Source organism: Eurosta solidaginis, chromosome 1, assembly GCF_040869045.1.
Source record: "Eurosta solidaginis isolate ZX-2024a chromosome 1, ASM4086904v1, whole genome shotgun sequence".
Lineage (NCBI taxonomy): Eukaryota > Metazoa > Arthropoda > Insecta > Diptera > Tephritidae > Eurosta > Eurosta solidaginis.
In genome coordinates, this window is record NC_090319.1 from 86,640,409 (window position 1) to 86,661,823 (window position 21,415).

The window sequence follows — 21,415 nt, forward strand, 5'->3', positions numbered from 1 at the left end:
CCCGTCCCGCCCATTTGTAGGAAAACTTAAAAAGGAGCACGACGCAAATTGGAAGATAAGCTCGGCCTAAAATCTCTTCGGAGGTTATCGCGCCTTACATTTATTTATTTTTCATCTATTACTAATACCCTGCAAAAATGTCATTAGTAAATAATGAAGATGCTATAACGAAATGTACTCATTGAGCATATTAACTTATTCAATCCGTATGTTCGGAACATTCATCTCCATTTAAGAATTTGTGGAATCGGTTTATTTTTGGAATATTATGTATATACTTACTTGATATATTCGGACCTCGTGAGGTAGTATCAAACGAACGTGTTCCGATATTCTAAATTTACGGTTTATCGGGAAGACTTCCATGAATACTTAATGGAAAAGAGCTTTCTGAAATTTCAGAATAAAAATTGAATACTCCCTGTGTAGCAGGACTGCACAAAAGCTTAGCTCTTCTGTCAAAGTCAAGGCAGGAATAAAGTTCTAAAACAGTAAGCAATTTTCTTTTATTTTTTTTGTCAGTTCACTGCGGCTGCTGAGTAGAGTATCACCTCATGTCGGCTGCCTCTTCAAAATCATCCTACCTCAAGATATTTTTTAAAAATTTCCCATTTCAGGATTTGTCGCCAAAAGCTCCTATATTAGAATTTGATTGAAAAACACCTTATCTCATAATACTTTTCATTATGTCAAAATGCATTGAACTTAGGTTCGATAGGGAGTTTTTGAAACAAATTTTGAGATAGTGTATTTTTGAATAAAATTCTAACGCACCGCATTCTTTAAACAAATTCTGAAAGAATGACCAAACCAACATAACTCTTTATCAATTCACGAAATATTTAGTAGAAAATGAATTATTGCCCCCACAACCTGTTGGCATTTAAAAATTCATTATCACTACTAATATACTACTATTATTCCCCGTTTTTCTTACTTCATAAAAGTAACCTGTCCAGATTTTTATGTTTGGTAGTTTGGTAGCTCAACTGTGTGTCAACTCTGGAGAACAAATCTCTAGTATCTGAATCATGGCCTGTAGTAGCAATATAGGAGTACTACATATATGATTTTAGGAAAACACAATTTTGTATCCAAAATTCTGAATTACAGAATTTTAACTCTGCGTCTTTGTGGGTCACACAAATTTGGAAATACAGAATTTCTCTTGAAATGATTTAGCTAAACAGAATTTTTACACATTTTCCCAGAATTTTCACCCAAAAATAATTTTGAAATACCGAATTTAGTGACGCGTGCAGGGATTTGGCGTCGCAGAACACGAGCTACATTTAAATCTTATCTTGGAGTAATGGAGAGCTAAGCGGGGAAAGTTATAACTTTTATGCTAAACGCAAACAAGTAAAAAAAAATCTAGAACATAATTAATGGCAAGCTTATGTACTTTTTACATTCATCAATTCTTTGCGTTGCATTCTTTTAATTTGTTTACATTTCTGGAGGGTTGTTTTTAAAAGTCAAGAGAATACTGTAATAAAAACAGAAACGTCCAAAAGAGGTCAATTTGCTTTATTTGCAAAACTTTCTTGGTTTACTGATTTAGCGCCAATAGTTATACAACAACAATACAACGATCATACAACTGTCATATTAAAATACAAGAATGCAAATCCCAAAATGAAATGCATTCAAAGAAGCCATACAAAGAAACCATTTATCACACCTTACGATAAAATCACACATTTAAGTGTCAAATTAATGCATAATTTAACTTAAAAAACATATATGTATTACATATATGAAAAAAAATTATAAATTTATTAAAACATACGTCAAAAAATAATTGCATTAGTGGAATGCAAATTCATAGAAATTAGCAGAGCGGAAATGCAATTGGACAAATTTTACTATTACGAAATGTGCCGTTATGAAAATGCAAAGAATTGAATTTTAGTGTTTTAGGATGATGTGGCATATTTTCTGGAAAAATTCAAATAAATTAAAATTGTGCCCAGAAATAGTGAAAATTACCACTTTGAAAATATCAAAAATATGATTATGAGTGCAATTACGTAATAAACGTCGGTAATCGTACTACATTACAAGTATCTACGTTAAAAAAAAGGGCCTAATATAAAATAAATATTTGTAATTAGTTGAAATCAATTGTACAAAAATAAAATAAAAAATAAATATAGCGCGTATGTTATCACATTGTATACATAACACATTTCGTATATGCGAAAAATCATTGTGGTGCTCCATTATCTCCGTCTCTATATATGGGTTGCATAAATGCCTACGAAACTTTGACTTTACAATACCGTTGCACACACCAAGTTTGTTCAAAAAAATCGAACAATGCTTAAACAATTGAATCGACAAAGATTTCTTATAATTTTCACCATTCAGTTGTATTTGTTAGAAAAATCAATATTGCTGTGCAATTGTGTTCATGGCTTTAGGAAAGTATTATTATTAAGTATATCTGTAATTATACTACATTTATAGTGACTAACTTTTTTCATTGCTTCCCTATATCAACAATTAGGGCGTTCCTATGAGCCATTCAGATCTGAAACACGATCAAATCTCATTGGAATGATTCGGATCAATACTATACGATTTTGCAGCACTCAACTGATGTGTACACATAATAGGGTGCCTATTATTTTCACACTTATTTTCCGAATCGCTCCATAAAATTTTACTTAAAAAACTGAAACATATTATCAAAGCAACAACTAATATTATTAGTTCTTCAAACTATGCCACAAATGCAACAAAGTTTCCATATAAAACTGTATGGGATTTTGTACTTAAAAAGAGCTAGAGTACTAATGCTTAGCAAAAGAGTCGGCATTTAAGACACGTGCAAAAATGTCGGAAGGTGTACCAAAAGATGTGTTTTGAACTAAATAACTATCGTCCCAAGGCCGATATTAAAAATTTTACTTCTGTCAGGAGTTTTGTGCAAAAAGCAAGTGCACATTATGTTGTGAGTCTTGTAAACATTTTATAGTTTTTCTATATAAAAAAAAAAATTTTAAATGAATATAACGTAATTAATTTATGGCGTTAATAATTTGTTTTCAGGCTTAAACAGTAAACATTTATGGGTAGTCGAGGGGATCAAATTTGTTAAATATCGGATGCCCTACTGCGTATGTCTGTAAGTGCTACCAAGTACATACATACCTTCTGCATCAGTCCAAAATATTCCACAAAAACCAAATCAACACCCTGTTTATCCGGAATGGGTCCAGATAGATATAAGGATCACAGCCTTGTTGTTGCATTTGCACGTTAAATTCCCTGCAAAAATTGTTGGATTACGTGTTCCATTTTCTTCATGTTGGAGTACTCTAACAATACTCCTTTGCAATGCGTTTGCGGCCCACCATCAGCCGATCATTGCTCGTTTTTTAACGACCGTGATCACAACACGATGACGATCGAACAGAGTTGCCAAAAGTAAAATATTGCATACAAATAACTGATAATAAAATTTTACTATGGCAACTCTGATAAAATGCAACCCCGCACTGGTTTTATGTATACATACTATAGTATAGAGAAATATTAGTTTCTTTATTCACGCAAATGCTAAATAACATAAGAATATTCGTAGTGAAAAATATAAAATTTGTATTGCCCCTCTTCATTTACTTTCATTTCAAATTAAATTCACTCCGATAATCCTTTCCGACACAATTCCTCTTTAGTACTTTGGCATATGATCCTCTGTGGGTGCTCCATGGAGTACTACAGTGAAAGTACTTTGGAAAGTAATCTCACGTATGTACTCTATGGAATACTCACAAACAAAGCGAGAGTGGGATCACCTACTCCTCTCCTAGGACATCGCAATGTTAATTGGAGCACATTTTTTGTATGAATACAGATTAGTTTTGGAACACTCCTATACTCCCAAAGGAGTATTCCTTACATTATCTATGGAGTACTCGCGTTTTTTGAAGGGTTTTTTCGGTATCTGGATCAGGTTTCATTGGAACGCAAGTAATGTCTCTAAACAGGCGATCATAGGGATCTTTTTTTTTTTTGGTAAAAATGTAGAACAGTGGTCCACTGCTAATAAGCGTCCAAATATATTGGGAGAGGCTTCAAAAGGCGAGTTTTGATCTCAGTATCAATAACCAGAAATGATTTAATAGGTCCTTTTTTTTATTTAAGGATAAGTATTTCAGTTCGCTCAACTCGCCGTTGCAAAAATATTCTAGTATTTTACAAGAGGACGGATTTATTTTATAAAATAGGTGTTGGTTCCTGCTAGGGTTTTTCAGTTAGGTCGTTCGGCACACTTCTGGTAGCACTATGGACTCATTCAGTCTATGTGAGGTTGTCACAGATCGGCCAGTTGAACCCATCCTATTCAGCGTCTATTCTTATTTGGCTAGTAGATAGAATTTTCTATCAAGCCGGATATATATTTCCATAAAGGCGACGTAAAATATAATCTAGAAAAAATTATTGCGCCCAAATAGAATATTTTACAGAGGCAGCACCAAATGACAGTTTGCTTCAGAATGTAACTCTCTTTACGTTTTGTTGGATGAAGTTAGCAGCTTTTTGTGCGATACATTATTTGAGGGCTTATATCCAACATTTGCTATTAAATATAATTTTTATTCCAGAAATGCCACCGATAGTGCAGAATTAGTTACTGGCCTCGAGACGAGTTTATCATTGCCCGACATATTACCAATACCATCAAAAACCTATGATAAAAATCGTGCACCAAAGCTACTTGGGCAACCGACTGTTGTTTACTTTCATGTGACAGTTTTATCATTGGATTCCATTAATGAAGAATCGATGGTAATAAAAAAAACTTGAATTTTACTTAGGGTATTCTTAAATATTTATAATTATCTGTATTTTATATTTAGACATATGTCACAGATGTTTTCCTAGCACAAAGTTGGCGTGATCCTCGCCTGCGACTGCCAGAGAACATGAGCGAACAATATCGTATATTGGATGTTGATTGGTTGCATAGTATTTGGCGTCCGGATTGTTTTTTCAAAAATGCGAAAAAAGTTACATTTCACGAGATGAGCATACCCAATCATTATTTATGGTTGTATCACGATAAAACACTACTTTATATGTCAAAGTAAGTACAAATATGCTATCATCCATAGGAGTGTAATGGTGTATAGTTATATTTATTATAGTATGCCACCGCTTCCAGGCTAATTAATAACTATCGATGAAAAAAGTTGTTAAACTTCATTAAATTTCATGCTTTCATTTAGTGACGACTCTCTATAGATTGTTCTAAGACTCAGAAAACAAATCGCAATTCCTAAAGTTTTTTTTAATTACCGATTAGGAGTTAAGTACGAAAATGAAAATAATCTGGTTAAATGTAGACAAGGTCTTAGACCACGTTTACACATGCCTTAATCTACAATAAATCATCGAGAGATTACCGAAGCTTTTACGTATGTTCCATCTCTGGGAACAAGATTATTTTCTGTCAAATTTTCACGTTTCTCTTACATTTTTTGCTTCCAATTAGAGCTTACACTCTACAGGTGGAACTTTTATTATGAAAATAAATCCACATCTGAAATTTGATCATATTTACCGATTATCGAAGGGAAAAATTTATATTTGAAACCTAGTTATATAATTACCGATTAGGAGCTAAGACCCAGTTTATACATATCGAGATTATCTCCATTTACCTAATCGGTAATTAAATAACCAGATTTCTCATATAAATGTTTCCCTTCGATAACACTGGTCGACGGCCAAAATTTACCAGAGACGCCGTTATGAAATTCGTATGTAAAACCACCCCCTGATTTCGAAAATCGAGTTCATTTTTATTCTATGCTACCGTTTTTGAGATATTTGCAATTTACCGTTATTCGAAAAAACCAAAAAGATGGCTCCATTTAATTACGTATATCTCACGAACGGGTCAAGCAATTGCAAAATCGGAACGACGATAAAATTTGATATAAATGCATCATACATTGTTTTTTGCTCAACCATATAGTTTTCGAGATATTAGCTCATCATTTCAGATTTTTGTTTTTTTTATGAAAAAATATGAAAAAAATTACCCTTTGCGAGGGCAGCATTCCAAAACCACAACTTTTTTTCAGATATTTTTTCTTTACATAAAGCTCCGTTTAATTAGAAAAAAGATAAGCTATCATTGAAGAAAATCGATGTAAAACTACGTAAGTTATAAGCGATCAAATAAAAATACCCAGGTTGCGCAACTTCAATGTATGTATACATACATATATAAAAGGTATAAAGTGCAAATGGGATATTATCCGGATAAACGAATAACACCATAGCAATGATAATGAGCCCTATTCTGCATTTCGACTTGGATTGGAATTTTTTCGATTTGGCAATTTTGGTATTCTGTGTTCCAATCTCTTTCGATCCAACTTCGAATCGTTCGATTTTTTGTATTCTGCATTTCGATCGTAGTTCCGTTTTTCTAAGTTGCAAATTAGTTAGCGGAAAAATATTTTTTTTAATTTTTTTATTAATTTATAACAGAATTTTAACAAAAATGTAAGTAAAACTTGTTAAGAAACGTAGAAGGCTTGATGATGATTGTTTTTTATATGTTTCCAGGTCAAAAACAACATGTCGATGTCGAAGTCCTTGGACGTATTTGCCCCGCAAAAGTATCTAACACATACTTGAAAGCATCCTTGTTAAGTAGAAAGTTTTTTTGAACCTAAATAAGAAAATAAGTCATTAAACTTTACCACTTTTAAGTTCAATTTCTTACAATTCGTCACTCATCTCAAATGGATTACACAAATCTCGCAATATTTGCCTTTCCATTCTCGCCTGGCAATTTTCGTATGCGTTGCTTTCCAACTCCATAAATAATGCCGCGGCTATTGATTCCATTATAATTTGTGTCTGTTCGTTGGGTCCAATTATATGCCAAAGCAAGCTGCTGGCGTAGAGGAAGGTGAAGCGGAAACGTAAACAATCCTTGCGGAAAGAACAAATAAACCTTTATAAAGTATTTTAGGCAAGTGCAATGAAATTAGCATCCTTAAAATACAAAAATGTCAACTATATTCGTGCAGGAATCCGTTTTAACAAAACTTGGTGGCCACGGCAGGGAATTGGCCAAAAGAACGACAAAAACACACTTACAATTATGAAAGCACTTCACTCAAAAAAATATAACATTGCGGCAATATATTCTATTGCTTTTTTTTGTGCAAAATGGCGTGGATAATAAAATATAAACGTTTTTCAGTGTTTTTTACAAATTTTCTTTAATTTATTTTGTTCCAATGTTCACACATTCCTTACCAACAGCTGATTTCGAAAAATCATTTGCTCTTCCTCTTCTCTTTACGATTCCGTCGTAATGCAGAATACCAAACTTCGATTAAAGCGGAGCGTAGAACGGAAACGTAATCGAAATGCAGAATAGGGGTGAATACTTTTTCTTTAAATAAATCAAATAGTACTTTTAATACTCGAATTGTTTTATAGTAGGTAGAGTGTTTGCATCGAAAGGAAGATTGGTTGGGTTCGAAACCTGCTGTAGGCATGTAGTTATAAACATGTATTTCCGTCTTCAATTTTGGTTGTTGTTTCGTCCCCATCAGGATAAAAGACAAACTCGTCCACATCAATTCCTTGCGTCTCCATTACCTCTCGTAGCCGTGCTTGAAGTTCGATCTTAGTACCGGTTGTACTTAATTCACGGTTCTCCAACTCCTTTTTCAGTTGCTGGATCTTCAATTCACTGAACTTTGCCATGTCCAAGTTGTATTCCCAATCTTCGGAATTTATTCAACAATTCCTCTTCTGACACCAATTGTAACGAATTTGCTGCAAATCCTCTTATTTGCCCCTTTGCTAGGTTCGTATCGCTAAACTGTTGAATAAATAACTCCAATATTGAATAATGGAAAAATGGCATTTATTAAAATACTTCACAATAACACTCAAACTGTGCAACGAATAGCTTAATAACCAAACTGATAACTTAAATGAAACTGACTTTCAAAATAATACTGCTATTGCTCGCTAGATATCGTCTTAGTCGTAACTGCTTGACAAATCAAATCAAACTGAATTCCAGCGCCTCTACATCTGTCGCCTTTTATACTCTTTGACTTTAACATTCGCATCTTCTAGGCGCTTCCAGAATCTACTAGTCCATTAGCTCTCAAACATCTCAGCTGTAACTACAATTGCACAATTTTATAGTTTTTCTCATTGCATACTTATAGGAGTATCTTAGATATATGCATGTATTTGTGCATTGACTCTCCGCTGCTCGTATACGTACATGGTACATATGTATATGTAGACGCAGTTATTGTTTCGTTTATGTAGATACATAATTATTGAATTATTGATGTGCATTCACATCACTGCTTAGCATCGGCTTAGAGACGATAGCATCGCTCAGTGCTGCTAACCTTCGTTACAATACTATAGTATAAAGAAATATTAGTTTCTTTATTCACGCAAATACTAAATAACATAAGAATACTCGTAGTAAAAAATATAAAATTTGTATTGCCCCTCTTCATTTACTTTCGTTTTAAATTAAATTCACTCCGATAATTCTTTCCGAAACAATTCCTCTTTAGTACTTTGGCATATGATCCTCTGTGGGTGCTCCATGGAGTACTACAGTGAAAGTACTTTGGAAAGTACTCTCTCGTATGTACTCTATGGAATACTCACAAACAAAGCGAGAGTGGGATCACCTACTCCTCTCCTAGGACATCGCAATGTTAATTGGAGCACATTTTTTGTATGAATACAGATTAGTTTTGGAACACTCCTATACTCCCAAAGGAGTATTCCTTCCATTATTTATGGAGTACTCGCGTTTTTTGAAGGGTAATCCTCAATAGAATATTTATTGTAGATTAGGGCATGTGTGAACGTGGTATAAGTACGAAAATTAAGATATTTTCATTATATGTCAACTAGATCTTAAAGTACATGTGTAAATTTTCTCGAGTAATAACTTTTGTCCTTTAAATCCATCAGTAAACAATTATTTTATACCTTTTTCGAGGGTACGAAATGATATCTTATAGCATATCTCCACTTAGAGCTTTATTCGAGATTCAGGCATCTGAATGGATTTAACGTTAAATCTTGCAAGTTTTATCATACAAAATTAAATCTCGAAACGCAGAAGATTTCAGTTAAATATTTAATAAATCTTCAATCATTTGTTCAATCATTACAATATATCTTGTATAGCAACCTGAAATTCATATGTCATGTTTTTTTGATAGGAAAATATTTTAAGGTAGGAGCAGTTTTCAAATTCATGGATGACAGCTGTTTTTTTAAGATTTTCAAGTTTAGATTTTTATTGCCAAACGTGAGTAAAATAAAAAATCTATCAAAATATGATATAAATATAGGTTTTTGCTTTTTAAGACATGTGAAAATGTATGTATTTCAATCGAACACGTAAATTTATGTTTGGCTGAAAAACTGCACAAAAGTTGAAATTGTACATTTAGCCCTTTATAGTTTTTTCAATATGAAAAACTAAAACTTCCAATAAAACTAAGCGGAGACAGTGCAGGTTCAAATGAGATTTAATAAATCTTAACAGTAAATGCTCAATGCTGTTAGAACTGTTCAGAGAAGGGACACGAATTTCGATGTAATTTTCACATATCGACACTTTAAACTTGATACTTTTATGGCGATACTTTTTGGCATCGAGTAATTTGACCGCATTATCGTTTCAAATTTTCAGTAAAAGACGGCGGAATGCATGAAAGGAAAGAGCTAATCGACCAAATAGACTGCCGTGTATGTTTGCCCCCTCTCTACGGTGCAAATCGAAAAAAAAGTTCGCGCTGGATTTGCAGTTAATTTATTCAAAAAAAAAAGCTGACAACTGCACAACCAAAGCTGCCATTCATCATTCTCAGGGGTGGGCGGGAGCTTAGCACCTGCTAAGCGATCATATACGTATACAATGAGCGAGAGCACAATGACAACTTCGTCAAAATTAACGAAACAATTTGGTAACTGTGTATATGTAGTAGTGCCCACCGCTGATCATTCCTCTGCCTGATTTAGGCCGGATTTACTTAGAACACTTGCCGCTCTCTTCCTTTTTGACGCTTTGACGGCTCCATAAGTTAAGAATATCTTAAGTTTTTGCGTTTTCCACAAAGCGTTTTATGTAATTGCGGCATTACATACAACGAAGCGAAATCCTAAGGACTCTTTTGAAAAAGTTTCTGCTCTTGGAAAAGCGTCTTTTGTATATCCGGTAGTATAGCAACATTTATTTTACACCTACAAAGATATATTGAGATCTCATTTCAAGGTGCATTATTGATCGACACACTTGTCTTGTCAATTTATTCGATATTTTGAGTATCGAGTATATTTGATACGAGCTACTTGATATGAGTCCCGTATCGACACTTTCCATTCGATATCGTGTCCCTAGTTTAGAGGACTGAAATATAAATTGAAATTTCCGATAGAGCTGGAAAAATTATCGATAGATCGTCGATAGTTTCAAATTTTAAGCAGGGTCGGCAACATATGTGACCCGTGCAAAAAGTATAATTATTTATCTGCCGTACAGTGTAGAAAATATATACTATGTAGTTAGTTAGTCCTTAACGTAGTTTGGCTTCGTACCACTGAAATTCGCTAGGGAACAAAACTGTAGATGTGTTCGTTTATAAGTTTTTTCTACAGTATCGAAAGCAATCGACATTGCGAAAATAGAAAGTTTTCCAGCTTTAAATTTCTGATATCGATCTTTTATAAGTTTGATGCATAATTTACAAAAATGGCTTCAAACAAATATCTCGTTCAAAAAATTAGTCGGTTCCACGAAATTCACTGATATCAAAAATTTGTTAATTCCAGAACTATTACGAAACTGTCACGAAATAATACTAGAACAGTCCAGACCATGATTCAATTACTAGAGATTTGTTCTCCAATAATGACAGAGCTTTGACACTCCCTTTACACTTGAAAAATCTGGACGGGTAGCTTTTACTAAGCGGGGTATAATTCAATCCCCTCCAGCGAAAATTGTAATAGAAAAGTACCTTTAGCAGTATATTAATAGTGATAATAAATTGGTAAATGCCAATAGGTTTTAGAGGAAATAATGCATTCTCTACTAAATATTTCGTGAATCGATAGAGTTATGTTGGTTTGGTCATTATTTTGTTTGAAGAATGCCGTACGTTAGAATTTTATTCAAAAATACACTATCTCAAAATTTGTTTCAAAAACCCCCTATATGAGCATAAGTTCAATGTATTTTGACATAAAAGAGGGAGTTAATGAAAACCATTCTGAGATGAAACGTTCCTTAATCTAACACTAATATAGGGCGGTTTTGTGACAAATCCTGAATTGGGAAATTTTTGAAAAATATTTTGAGATAGCACGATTTTGAACAGGCAGCCGACATGGGGTGATACGCTACTCAGCAGCCGCAATGAACTGACAAAATCAACAAGTAAGGAAGGCTAAGTTCGGGTGTAACCGAACATTACATACTCAGTTGAGAGCTGTGGAGACAAAGTAAGGGAAAATCACCATGTTGTAAAAAGAACCTAGGGTAACCCTGGAATGTGTTTGTATGACATGCGTATCAAATGGCAGGTATTAAAGAGTATTTTAAGAGGAATTTATTTTGTATGATATTGGTATTAATGAGTATTTTAAAAAGGCGTGGGCCTAAGTTCTATAGATGGACGCCTTTTCGAGATATCGCCAAAAAGATGGACCAGGGGTGACTCTAGAATTTGTTTGTACGATATGAGTATCAAATGAAAGGTGTTAATGAGTGTTTTAAGAGGGCGTGGGCCTTAGTTCTATATGTGGACGCCTTTTCGAAATTTCGCCATAAAGGTGGGCCAGGGGTGACTCTAGAATTTTTTTGTACGATATGGGTATCAAATGAAAGGCGTTAATGAGTATTTTTAAAGGGCGTGGGCCTTGGTTCTAAAAGGTGGACGCCTTTTCGGAATATCGTTATAAAAGTGGACCAGGGTTTACTCTAGAATGCATTTACACAATATGGGTATCAAACGAAAGGTGTTAATAAGTGTTTTAAAAGGGAGTGGGCCTTAGTTCTATGGGTGGACGCCTTTTCGGGATATCGCCATAAACGTGGACCAGGGGTGACACTAGAATGCGTTTGTATAATATGGGTATCAAATGAAAGGTGTTAATGAGTATTTTAAAAGGGCGTGGGCCTTAGTTCTATAGGTGGACGCCTTTTCGAGATATCGCCATAAAGGTGGACCAGGGGTGACTCTAGAATTTGTTTGTACGATATGGGTATCAAATGAAAGGTGTTAAAGATTATTTTAAAAGGGAGTGGGAATTAGTTCTATAGGTGGATGCCTTTTTGAGATATCGCCATAAAGGTGGGCCAGGGGTGACTCTAGAATTTCTTTGTACGATATGGGTATCAAATGAAAGGCGTTAATGAGTATTTTTAAAGGGCGTGGGCCTTAGTTCTATAGGTGGACGCCTTTTCGAGATATCGCCATAAAGGTGGACCAGGGGTGACTCTAGAATTTGTTTGTACGATATGGGTATCAAATGAAAGGCGTTAATGAGTATTTTAAAAGGGCGTGGGCCTTAGTTCTATAGGTGGACGCCTTTTCCAGATATTGCCATAAAGGTGGACCAGGGGTGACTCTAGAATTTGTTTGTACGATATGGGTATCAAATGAAAGGTGTTAATGAGTATTTTAAAAGGGAGTTGGCCTTAGTTCTATAGGTGGATGACTTTTCGAGATATCGCCATAAAGGTGGGCAGGGGTGACTCTAGAATTTTTTTGTACGATATGGGTATCAAATGAAAGGTGTTAATGAGTATTTTAAAAGGGCGTCGGCCTTAGTTCTATAGGTGGACGCCTTTTCGAGATATCGCCATAAAGGTGGACCAGGGGTGACTCTAGAATGTGTTTGTACGATATGGGTATCAAATTAAAGGTATTAATGAGGGTTTTAAAAGGGAGTGGCCCTTAGTTGTATATGTGAAGGCCTTTTCGAGATATCAACCAAAATGTGGACCAGGGTGATCCAGAACATCATCTGTCGGGTACCGCTAATATATTTATATATGTAATACCACGAAGAGTGTTCCTTCCAAGATTCCAAGGGCTTTTGGTTTCGCCCTGCAAAACTTTTTCATTTTCTTCTACTTAATATGGTAGGTGTCACAAACATTTTAACAAGTTTTTTTCTAAAGTTATATTTTGCGTCAATAAACCAATACAATTATCATGTTTCATCCCTTTTTTCGTATTTGGTATATAATTATGGAATTTTTTTCTTTGTTCTTTTTTTTCTTTTTTTTTAGTCGGATTTCGGCCATTTTTTACACCAATATAAAGTGAGTTCAGATAAGTACGTGAACTGAGTTTAGTAAAGATATATCGATTTTTGCTCAAGTTATCGTGTTAGCGGCCGAGCGGAAGGACAGACGGTCGACTGTGTATAAAAACTGGGCGTGACTTCAACCGATTTCGCCCTTTTTCACAGAAAACAGTTATTGTCCTAGAATCTAAGCCTCTACCAAATTTCACAAGAATTGGTAAATTTTTGTTCGACTTATGGCATTAAAAGCATCCTAGACAAATTAAATGAAAAAGGGCGGAGCTACGCCCATTTTGAAATTTTCTTTTATTTTTGCATTTTATTACACCATATCATTACTGGAGTTGAATGTTGACATAATACACTTATATACTGTAAAGATATTAACTTTTCTTTTAAAATTTGAATTAAAAAAAAATTTTTTTTAAAAGTGGGCGTGGTCGTTCTCCGATATTGCTAATTTTTATTGAGCATACATATAGTAATAGGAGTAACGTTCCTGCCAAATTTCATCATGATATCTTCAACGACTGCCAAATTACAGCTTGCAAAACTTTCAAATTACCTTCTTTTAAAAGTGGGCGGTGCCACGCCCATTGTCCAAAATTTTACTAGGTTTCTTTTCTGCGTCATAAATACAACTCAACTACCAAGTTTCATCGCTTAATCCGTATTTGGTAATGAATTATCGCACTTTTTCGACTTTTTGAAATTTTCGATATCGAAAAAGTGGGCGTGGTTATTGTCCGATATCGTTCATTTTTAATTAATCTGAGATGAATGCCCAGGAACCTACATACAAAATTTCATCAAGATATCTCAAAATTTACTCAAGTTATCGTGTTAACCGACAGACGGACGGACGGACGGACGGACATGGCTCAATCGAATTTTTTTTCGATACTGATGATTTTGATATATGGAAGTCTATATCTATCTCGATTCCTTTATACCTGTACAACCAACCGTTATCCAATCAAAGTTAATATACTCTGTGAGCTTTGCTCAACTGAGTATAATAAAAGAAAATGGCTTATTGTCTTAGAACTTTATATTCCTACCTTGACCTTGACAGAAGGGTTAAGCTTTTCTGCGGTGCTGCTACACAGGGAGTATTCCCCTTTTTATTCTGAAATTTCGGAAAGCTCTTTTCCGTTAAGTATTCATGGAAGCGTTACGGATAAACCGTTAGTTTAGAATATTCGGAATACGTTCATTTGATACTACCTCACGAGGTCCGAATATATCAAATACATACATATAGAAAATATTCCAAATATAAATCGATTCTTAAATGGAGACGAATGTTCCGAACATACGGAATGAATAGAACCGAAGGTCGACTTTTAATACGCCCCCAAAAATATCGAGAGAAGTGGCAAAAACGCGTATTGACCTCGATAACAATAATTCGAAGGCGGAAATAAAAATTTTAGCTCGTTCAAAAGATATTGACGAAACCCCGAAAAATGACCCCGGGTTGCGTTGGCGGCCTTCAGCCGAGCTTACAAAAATTACCCTGGCTGGTCCACCAATGAGGTGGGATCAAAATTAAATGCGTGCAAAATCCCTTTGTACACAAAATCTTTTTCAGTGCACAAAAACATTACAACAATCACATGAAAATTGCCAACTTCAACTGCAAATATCTCAGGACACCTTTTTTCTCTTAGTTCAAACCAGTTTACGAAGCTAAGCCAAGTTAGACTAGAAGTATCTGTTTGATTTCCTCTTTACAGATTAACATTGGTTTTATCCTGTGCCATGAAATTTGAATCTTATCCGCATGATACGCAAATATGTTCCATGATGATTGAGAGTTGTAAGTATCCTTAAATAATATTATCTATTTACATACAAGTTTAAGTATGTACTTACTCCAAATATAACTACTTTAGTATCGCATACTGTCGAGGATTTAGTATTTATTTGGAATATGACGGATCCGTTGGTTGTTAATAGCGAAATTGAATTGCCTCAATTGGATATATCGAATAATTATACAACCGATTGTACGATTGAATACTCAACAGGTATGTTAATATTTGATATACTATACATATACGTATGTATGTATGTACAGAAATATACATATAATGGCAAACCCTACCTCGTTTCGCTGCGGCTCAGTCTGATAAAAAAATAATTAAAAAGTAAACAAAACTAATGTATTGTAACGAATTTAGGGCAATTCCGCTTATTCCAAACCTTCTGCTATAGGTTCGAATCGCTAAACTGTTGAATAAATCACTCCAATATTCAGTATTGTAATATGGTCTTTATTTAGTCTATTTGGTAGTAGTAAAATTATACTTCAATATCACGTACTTCACAACAGCGTGTTTAAATCAAACTGATTGCTGATTACTCAGCTTGCGCTGCTTTTGTACTCTCCGTTGCTTCATTCGCATATTTCTACTAAAGTCTAGGCGTTTCGCCTTCTAGAACTGCTGTATCTCCTGCTTGGTAATTTCTATATACATATATATTTGTAGTTTATGTTTATCTTATAGCCATATGCGGGTGTATGCTTGAGTACTACTTCGGCTGATATTTACATGTGTTTGTGAGTATCTCTTCGTTGCCTTGTATGTATGTGTGTAAATGATGATGTGATTATTTATTTAGCATCAGCTTAGTGGTGCTAATATTCGTCACAGTATTGTATTTCCGTCACTCTCCATCTGCCTCCTCTTTACTTTTACCGTTTATTTTTTAATTCTTCTTCCTCACCTTATCGTTCTCAAATGCCTTCTCTACTCCATTGTTCGCTCCTGCTCCTATTCTATCTTCCCTTTCCCTTTCAAACCCTCTCTTTCCCTATTTCTGAATCTGAATGTTTTTGTTGTTGTAGCTTCGCGCTATCAATAGGTGCGACATGAATACGAGGTCTCAACGTCTTTATGGCCATGTTTGAATAAGAAAGGAGCTAGCTTCCTTCTCCAGCTAAACAAATCTGCAGTGAGAGTATTTGCGGGTGTCAGCACAGATCATTGCGCTATTGCGTCAATGTTTCGACGGTGTATGAGGAGGAAGAACAAGAGAAGAAGAAGAGAGCACCCCCAATGGATAAAAATATCTCCGAGTGGAAGCCTGGGAAAATCCCACGCATCCTAACCTCGCTTTCAAAAAAACTGCGAAACAGCCCCATTTTTTGGACAAAAGACTTAAGCAAAGAACCTGGCTTCCTTCTAAAACAAAAGACTCAAGAAACAAACTCACAAACATTTTACAAATTACATAACACATTTATCAGAGAATAATTCTAATTGCATTGTAATTTTTATTGCTATTTATGTACAATAAAAATTAACAGTATCCGTTTAACGTTCCTGGAATTCTCTTGCATGCTTACCTATATGACCTTTAGGCAACTTCACTTGTCTGGCGATTGTTTTCAATTTGCGTCGACGTTTTGGTTATCATCTCTTGCACACGTAAGTTTCAAAAATTTTGCAAAACATCCCAATTATTTTATGAAATCTGTGCTTATCTACACAGATATATACCCTCTGCTCTTATCGTGGTCATGTCATGGATCTCATTTTGGATTAAACCTGAAGCGATACCAGCACGTGTCACACTCGGTGTCACATCGTTACTAACACTCGCCACACAAAATACGCAATCACAACAATCGCTGCCGCCTGTATCGTATGTAAAGGCTATCGATGTTTGGATGTCTTCGTGTTCGGTTTTTGTATTCCTATCATTGATGGAATTCGCTGTGGTAAATAATTATATGGGACCGGTGGCGACCAAAGCAATGAAAGGTTATTCGGATGACAATATACACGATATAGGTGATATGAAGGTGAGTGTGAGTGAAATGTACGCTTGTAAAATAAATTTGATTGAAAACAAAGATTAAAATATATACCGTTACTGATATTCGAAAAAATTACGAAACTATACACTGCAATGATTGTGAGGACATGTTTTTGCATGTTTGATGTGTATACCTCTTTGCTCACAGTATGGGCAAATCCTGAATGTAAGCATTAGGGTGGTCGATTTGTATGGACGAAAGTTAACCGATATCGCGCCATCGATTTTTCGATAGGATTTGGGCTCAGAATTTTTTTAGTAGGTCATGAAAAAAACCTTAAAAATCAAAGTCGAAAAACAGTAAAAAATAAACGAAATTTCACAGGGTCGAAAATTATTTTTTTGGGTTTGCGTAGTGGAACTTTTTTCCTGAGCCCAAAACCTATCGAAAAATCGATGGCGCGATATTGGTTAATAAATTGAACCAGTCTAATAAACATACTTGAAATATTTAGTAGTAAACATGAACTCAAAACTAACTTTAAAGGAGGACTTCAGGGGCGGTGGGAGATAGTTTCAAAAGTTAGTGGAGCCCCAATGCGAATATTGCGGGCCAGGCGAAGCTATTATCCAACGGAACCGACCGATAATGTTATACGCAGCAGCAGTGTGGCATGGATCTAAAATGATCCACCAAACAGATATATTGGCAGCCTACCGAATTACTGCCATACGAACAGTTAGTGCGTATCGAACGGTGTTCGAAGACGCGATCCTGGTTTTATCTCGAAAAAGCCCATCTGCTGTCCAGTGAAATGGCCGATCTGTATGACGTTGTAGTCGGGCGACCTTCTGAGTATTTCAACAAAAGCGCAAGGTAATGAACAATAGTAAGGTGGCAAGAACGGTGGGATCAATGGAGGAAGGAGCGCGGGACCTTCACGTTAGTTCGAAATGTAGCGAAATGGTACGAACACAAGAACGGCAGGTTTAAATACCATCTCACACAGATATTGAGTGAACACGGTAGTTTTAAAGAGTATTTACATAAGCGTAGGATAGAGGGGCATTCTTTCTTTCCACACTGTCACACTTAATGTTTCATTGCTCTCGGTGAAAGACTCTCTGTACACAGAGTTTTGAGGAAGAAATTAAATGAAATAAAATAAAGTAAAACACTATAAAATAAAATATAAATAAAAAATATAAAATAGAATTAAAAAAAAATAAATAAAATAACATTATAAAAAAATTTATTAAAACTAAAATAAAAAAATAAAACAAAATAAAATAATATAAAATATAATAAAAGGAAAATAATAAAATAAAATTTATAAACATAAATTGTAAAAATTAAAAAAAAATTTAAATACAGTAAAATAAAAAAATTAAATAAAAGAATAAAAATTAAAATAAAATTTAACAAATGATATAAAAAACTTTATTGAATATAACAAAAGAAAATATAATAAAATAAAAAGTTAAATTATATTAAATTAAATAAAAAAAATGTTAAAAAACAAAACATATTAAAATAATAAAAAATTAAATATAATAAAATAAAAAAATTTTACAAAAAAAAAAAATTTAATTTAAATAAATAAAATTAAATTATTTAAAATCTCCTTGATTGATTTAATACTTTATTTTAAATAACTATTGAAAGTTGTTAAACAAATCAAATTTATTTTCAATCAGCAAAATTTTTATATGTTAAAATGAAAAGGAAAAAAGATATTTTATGTAAATAACAAACATAGTTATGTAAAGTTTGATATATGTACAAGTGTATATTGTTGTTTACAATTAAAAATAAATAAACAAGATAAAATAAGAAAAAATAAAATAAAATATAATTCAATTTTAAACACTACTACGATTTTATCAACGAAAAGCTCTCGATATGTTATCAAAATGTTATCGATTTGTTATCCGATTTTTACCAATTACTTACTGAAATATTATCGAAATGTTATCGCTTTGGTATCAAAAAGTTGTTGATACTTAGGGAAACGTTATTAATATGCTATTATCAAAATGACAATTTGTTTTCGGAAACTTATACATTTGCTATCGAAGAGTTATCGATTTTGTTATTAAAAATTGATCGATTTGCTACCGATTTCTTACCGGAGTGCTACCACTTTTTTACGGTAATGTTGATAACATTTGTTTACGACGACTAATCGCTTTATTATAAAACAGATAGCGATAAAACTTCAATATAATGTGTCATGTGAAACCCTTCTATAACAAGCCGATATAAAACCAATACAAAGACGATCACAAGCTGAAAACAAATCGATAGCAAGCTGATAACAAATTGAAACTTTGACGATAGTAAAACAATAACTTTCCGATATCGGTTGTTACCGATAAGAAGTCTACGAAGCTCTTCTAGTTTCTAGTAAAGCTACCTCTGTTGTGGTTTAACTTTAACCCCTGGGCGAGTTAACTTAAAAGCATTAGGTTTCTAGAAGTATATCTGCATGTTTACACATCAAACCTCACGAATACTTGGTACTCGCGCCTTTTTTTTAATATTTTTTGTAGAAAATAACCTTATTGTGCAACCTTAGTCCAAAGGAACTTAGGTACAGATTCAGCGAAATATGTGTAGTTTTGTATTTTTTGCCTAATATCTATAACAATAAATTTGTATAAACAATAAGCTTCAAATCAAACAAACTAAAAAATATTAATTGTTAATTTTTCTTTTTTTAATTTTTTATTAGCATTACCACCGCGAATCAATAATTGAGCCACAATATGATACATTTTGTCAAGGACATGCCACAGCGATTTATATTGACAAATTTTCACGATTCTTTTTTCCATTTTCATTTTTTATACTCAATGTTGTTTACTGGACAACATTCCTATAGTTAATAGTTAATAATAAAAATATTAGTTAAAAATAAAATAGTTTGTTTTTGCAATTCAAAGGATGCTTTTATGTTGATATGCATAAGCGTACTGAAACTTCTATATTTTATGAGTCGAGTATAAGGTGTGTAGTATCTACTATGCACATCTACTTAGATCACGTTTACGATTGCCTTAATCTACAATAGCTGTGTTTTTATACATCTATATACATATACGCTTTAACTTTATATGGACTGCTAAGCGTTAAACTTTATCTAAACTTCTGAAATTGCTGCGCAGAAAATTGGTACTCCTAAATTTCAATACGAATTATACTCAGATGCAACTGAAATATGTGTCTATATGTTTCACCTCTACACTAACCCTATGTATTACCTCTACAAATGTTGCGTGTCCACTATTCACCGCAACCAATTCGGCTATAGGTTATAAACTATGGACAACAGAGGTGTGTGTCTCCGCTTTTCGGTACACCTTGTGCTGGGTCTCTTCAACATTGCCTAAGTGAGGACAAGCGTTTTTTTACCCGCAAACGTAGCCTTATATACGTGTAAAAAAACACGGTTAATAAATCGCCAATAGATAATCTACGCGTTTATATATGTTCCATCCCTGAGAACTAGATTATTTTCTGTCAAATTTTTACGTTTCTCTTTGATTTTGTGCATTGTGAATGATAACTAAGTGTGATATCTTTTGCATAGACGTCAAAATTCCAAAGTGATTGGATCACCTGATTTGTATTTGACTATCGCTGTCTCATTCTGTATCCCAATCTATCACCCGCTGAAGATAGGCGCCGCCATATTGAACACCCTGTCAAAACGCTAAAAAGTAGCCATATTGAACATCCTGTCAGGCATTTGACAGATAAGATATCACACTTAGTTATCATTCACAATGATTTTGTGCTTCCATTTAGAGATTACGCTCTAGAGGTGGAACTCTTTCAATAAAAAAAAAACCACATCTCTAGTGCTTGTTCATAATTACTGATTATCGAGAGGAAACATTTATATGGGAAATCTAGTTGCATAATTAACGATTAGGAGTTAGGTACGAAACTGAAGATAATCTCGTTATACGTAAACTAGTTATTAGAATGAGTTTTTTCCTTCAGTCTATAGATGGGAATTAAAAAAAAAAAAAGGTCAGCATCTAATCGGCAGGCCAAATTGTTTATACTCGCAGCAAAGAGAGTATCAGTAAAACTCATTAATCTAAGCAGAGAGGACCTACGAACTCTTACTGGGTACTAGATGGGGCACTATAGTCCACGATATCATCCAAATTAAATCTATCTGGTACACAAATCGGTCGCTTTTGTTAGCTGGAAGATGAAACACATTCACGGTTCACATTCCCTGCGAATGAGTCGCTCTGGCAAGGCCGAGACTCTTCCATC

The 21,415-nt window shown here is 34.1% G+C and overlaps 2 protein-coding genes across 6 annotated transcripts in view; one reads left to right on the top strand and one right to left on the bottom strand.

Moving 5' to 3' along the window:
- Positions 1-21,415, bottom strand: part of Sbf (SET domain binding factor) — a 154,801-nt gene that overhangs the window by 19,216 nt on the left and 114,170 nt on the right. For 2 of the 5 annotated variants that reach the window (XM_067759009.1, XM_067759008.1), the window contains 2 exons: positions 6,752-6,922; positions 6,528-6,697 (listed from right to left, as the gene is read on the bottom strand). The exons of 2 other annotated variants lie outside the window; for them this stretch is intronic. In XM_067759009.1, the coding sequence (XP_067615110.1) occupies positions 6,776-6,922 (147 nt within the window). In that variant the 3' untranslated portion in view covers positions 6,528-6,697; positions 6,752-6,775. Of the gene's footprint in view, positions 1-6,527; positions 6,698-6,751; positions 6,923-21,415 lie in introns of those variants that run through there. One more of the 5 variants, XM_067759010.1, reaches the window with a different exon arrangement.
- Positions 1,639-20,256, top strand: HisCl1 (Histamine-gated chloride channel subunit 1). Its single transcript, XM_067759017.1, has 8 exons — positions 1,639-2,424; positions 4,615-4,800; positions 4,872-5,098; positions 15,093-15,175; positions 15,252-15,386; positions 16,724-16,790; positions 16,855-17,167; positions 19,857-20,256. The coding sequence occupies exons 1-8, from the start codon at positions 2,323-2,325 to the stop codon at positions 20,004-20,006; spliced, it is 1,263 nt and encodes a 420-aa protein (XP_067615118.1). The 5' UTR covers positions 1,639-2,322; the 3' UTR covers positions 20,007-20,256.